The 4,440-nt window shown below is 36.4% G+C and overlaps 1 protein-coding gene across 1 annotated transcript in view; it reads left to right on the top strand.

Annotated features, from left to right (window-relative positions):
- The window catches only part of APPL1 (adaptor protein, phosphotyrosine interacting with PH domain and leucine zipper 1), a 49,630-nt gene that overhangs the window by 38,915 nt on the left and 6,275 nt on the right, over nucleotides 1–4,440 (top strand). Inside the window, exon 19 of the mRNA XM_017527472.2 lies at nucleotides 375–521. Within this exon, the coding sequence (XP_017382961.1) occupies nucleotides 375–521 (147 nt within the window). The remainder of the gene's footprint in view (nucleotides 1–374; nucleotides 522–4,440) is intronic.

The raw sequence follows: 4,440 nt of genomic DNA, 5'->3' as shown, positions 1-4,440 counted from the left end.
AGAGACGGGGTTTCACCATGTTGACCAGGATGGTCTCGATCTCTTGACCTCGTGATCCACCCACCTCGGCCTCCCAAAGTGCTGGGATTACAGGCATGAGCCACCGCGCCCGGCCTAAAAAGACCACTTTTTAAATTCAGTTTGACTTTGTGAAATGTGTTAATGACTAATAAATATTCAACAGCCTCTTGTTTTGCTTGGTAATTCAAACCAAATATGACATTACTTGTTTCTGCATTACAAGTCTGTTAAAATAATTGTCTTTAAATTAAAATATTTATGATATTTTTAGAACTTAGCATATGAGTTTGTCATGAGTGCTGCTGTAATGATTTGTAAGATCTCATGTTTGCTTCTGATGTTTTCTGTGGCAGTTTCCATTGCCTTGTGTAGTTTTGTATGCTACACACCAGGAAAATAAGCGCCTGTTTGGATTTGTTCTTCGGACATCAGGCGGGAGGAGTGAAAGTAATCTGTCATCAGTCTGCTATATATTCGAGTCAAACAATGAGGGGGAAAAGGTACATGGCTTTTCAGAATATCTCTGTCGTAATCACTTACCAAGAGATTCTTAGTAAGATTTAATAATTATTAAATTCTTATTAAATTAGTAATTACTGATTGAATTCTTTACAATTTATACAAATATATGAGGTACATGTGAATTTTGTTACATGTATGTAATGTGTAGTAAGCAAGTTTGGGTATTTAGGGTGTCCACCCAAGTACAATACATTTTTGTTAAGTATAGTCACCCTACTCTGCTGTCAGATATTAAATATATTCCTTTTATCATAATCTATGGTTGTACCCTTTAACTCACCTCTCTTCATCTTCCCCTTTCCCTATCACTCAGCCTTCCCAGTCTCTGTTACCTACCATTCCACTCTCTGCCTCCACGTGATCAAATATTTAGCTCCCACATACAAGTGAGAACATGTAATACTTGTCTTTTTGTGCCTGGCTTATTTCACGTAAGATAATGACCTCTAGTTCCATCCATGCTGCTGTAAATGACATGATTTTGTCCTTGTTTGTGGTTGAATAGTACTCCATTGTGTACATGTGCCACATTTTCTTTATTCATTTATCTGTGAATGAACATTTAGATTGATTTCATAGCTTTGCTATTTTGAATAGTGCTACAGTAAACATGTGAGTGCAGGTATCCTTTTGATATAGATTTCTTTAATTTTGGGTGGATACCCAGTAATGGGATTGTTAGATTGAATGTTAGTTCTATTTTTAGTTTTTGAAAGATCTCCATACTGTTTTCCATAGTGGTTGTACTGGTATATATTCCTACCAAAAGTGTATGAGTTACCCTTTTTTTGCATTTCACCAACATCTGTTATTTTTTGTCTTTTTAATGATAGGTAAGAATGGCTCGTTGTCATTTTGATTTGCATTTCTCTAATGATTAGTGATGTTGAGCATTTTTTTCATATACCTGGTGGCTGTTTTCATGTCCTTTAAAAAGTGTGTATTATCCTCTGCATACTTTTAAATGGGGTTGTTTTTTTTCCCTGTTGAGTTCCTTGTATGTTCTGGATATTAGTTCCCAGTTGGATGAATAGTTTCCAAATACCATCTCCCATTCAACTGGTTGTCTGTTTACTCTTACGTCTTTAGGTGTGCAGATACTTTTTAGTTTAAGCCCTATTTGTCTATTTTTGTTGCCTATGCTTTCGAGATCTTAGGCATAAAATCTTTGCCTAAACCAGTGTGCAAGAGAGTGTTCCCTGGGTTCTCTTCTAGTATTTTTTTTCCCTCTATGGAAAATAACTTTTTTTTTTTTTTTGGAGACGAACTCTTGCTCTGTTGCCCAGGCTGGAGCGCGGTGCCACAATCTTTGCTCACTGCAACCTCCGCCTCCTGGGTTAAAGTGATCCTCCTGCCTTAGCCTCTCAAGTAGCTGGGACTACAGGCATCTGCCATCATACCTGGCTAATTATTGTATTTGTAGTAGAGATAGGGTTTTACCATGTTGGCCAGGCTTGTCTTGAACTCCTGACCTCAAGTGATCCACCTGCCTCAGCCTTCCAAAGTGCTGGGATTACAGTTGTGAGCGGCCACGCCCAGCTGGAAAAAAATCTTTAATAGAACAATTATTGAGAATATCATAGTAACGAAGTTTCTCAAGAGACTGATTAGAGCTAAAATGGTGAAAGTAGGATTAACATTTTTAATTTTTGTGGGTACACAGTAGGTACCCACAGTACATGCAGTACATGAAATATTTTGGTGTACAGGCAAGCAATGCATAATAATCACATCATGGAAAATTGAATATTCATTCCCTTAAGCATTTATCCTTTGTATGAGAAACAATGCAATTATACTCTTTTTAGTTATTTTTAAATGTACAATTATTATTAACCATAGTCCCCCTGTTCTATCAAATACTAGGGCTTATTCATTCTATTTTTTTTTCATACTCATTAACCATCCCTCCAACACCCATCCCCACATACCTTTCTCAGCCTCTGGTCACCATCCTTCTCCTCTCTGTCTCCATGAGTTCAATTGCTTTTATTTTCAGATAAATAAGTGAGAACCTGAAATATTTGTCTTTCTGTGCCTGGCTTATTTTGCTTAACATAATACCTCCATGTTCCATCTATGTTGTTGCAAATGACAGAATCTCATTCTTTTTTATGGCTGAATAGTACTCCATTGTATATAAGTACCACATTTTCTTTATCCATTTTCTTTATCTACATATCATCCATTCAAATCACAGAATCTCATTCTTTTTTATGGCTGAATAGTACTCCATTGTGCATGTGTGTATTTTCTTTATCCATTCATCTGTTGATGGACACTTAGGTTGCTTCCAAATTGTGGCTATTGTGAACAGAGCTGCAACAAACATGGGAGTCCAGATATCTCTTCAATCTATTGATTTTCTTTTTTTTTTTTTTGAGATGGAGTCTTGCTCTGTTGCCAGGCTGGAGTACAGTGGCGCAATCTCGGCTCACTGCAACCTCCACCTCATAGATTCAAGCAGTTTTCCTACCTCAGCCTCCTAAGTAGCTGGGACTACAGGTGTGCGCCACCACGCCCAGCTAATTTTTGTATTTTTAGTAGAGACAGGGTTTCACCATGTTGGCCAGGATGGTTTGGATCTCTTGACCTCGTGATCTGCCCGCCTCAGCCTCCCAAAGTGCTGGGATTACAGGCTTGAGCCACTGCATTCGCCCGATATCCTTTTTTTAAAGTATATACCCAGCAGTGAGATTGCTGGATCATATGAAAGCTCCATTTTTAGTTTTTTGAGGAACCTCCAGACTTTTCTCCATAGTGGTTATACTAATTTACATTCCCACCAACAGTGTACAAGAGTTCCCTTTTCTCCACATGCTTCCCAGCATTTGTTATTGCTTGTCTTTTTGCTATTGCTTGTCTTTTTGCTATAAGCCATTTTAACTGAAGTGAGATAATACATTGTAGTTTTGATTTGCATTTCTCTGATGATCAGTGATGTTGAGGACCTTTTCATATGTCTGTTTGCCACTTGTGTGTCTTCTTTTGAAAATGTTTATTCAAATCTTTTGCTCATTTTAAAATCAGATTATTAAAGTTTTTTCTTATAGAGTTGTTTGAGCTCCTTATAAATTCTGGTTATTAATCACTTGTCAGATGAGTAGTTTGCAAATATTTTCTCCCACTCTGGCTTGTCTGTTCACTTTGTTGTTTCTTTTGCCATGCAGAAGCTTTTTAACTTAATGCAATCCCGTTTGTCCATTTTTGTTTGAGTTGCCTGTGTTTGTGGATATTACTCAAGAAATTTTAGCCCAGACTAATGTCTTGGAGAGTTTCCCCAATATTTTCTTGTATTAGTTTCATAGTTTGAGGTCTTAGATTTAAGTCTTTAATCCATTTTGATTTGATTTTTGTATATGGTAAGAAAGAGGGGTCTAGTTTTTTCTTCTGCATGTGGATATCCAGTTTTCCTGGATCCATTTATTGAAGGGACTGTCTTTTCCCCAATTATATTCTTGGCATCTTTGTCAAAAATGAGTTCACTGTAGTAGTGTGGATTTGTTTCTGGGTTCTCTATTCTGTTGCACTGGTCTATGTGCCTTTTTTTTTTTTTCCTTTTTTGCAAATACCATGTCATTTTGGTTTCTGTAGCTCTATAGTATTGTAATTTGAAGTCAGGTAATATGATTTCTCTAGCTTTGTTCTTTTTGCTCAGAATAGCTTTGGTTATTCTGGATCTTTTATGATTCCATATCAATTTTCAGAATTTTTTCTATTTCTGTGAAGAATGTCATTGGTTTTTTGATAGGGATTACATTGAATCTGTAGATTGCTTTGGGTAGTATGGACATTTTAACAATATTGGTTCATCTAATCCATGAATATGAAATATGTTTCTATTTTGGGTGTTCTCTTCAATTTTTTTCATCAGTGTTTTATAGGTTTTTTTTTTTT

The sequence above is a fragment of the Cebus imitator genome, unplaced genomic scaffold (genome assembly GCF_001604975.1).
Source record: "Cebus imitator isolate Cc_AM_T3 unplaced genomic scaffold, Cebus_imitator-1.0 Scaffold48, whole genome shotgun sequence".
Lineage (NCBI taxonomy): Eukaryota > Metazoa > Chordata > Mammalia > Primates > Cebidae > Cebus > Cebus imitator.
This window is presented reverse-complemented; position numbering and strand designations above follow the sequence as displayed.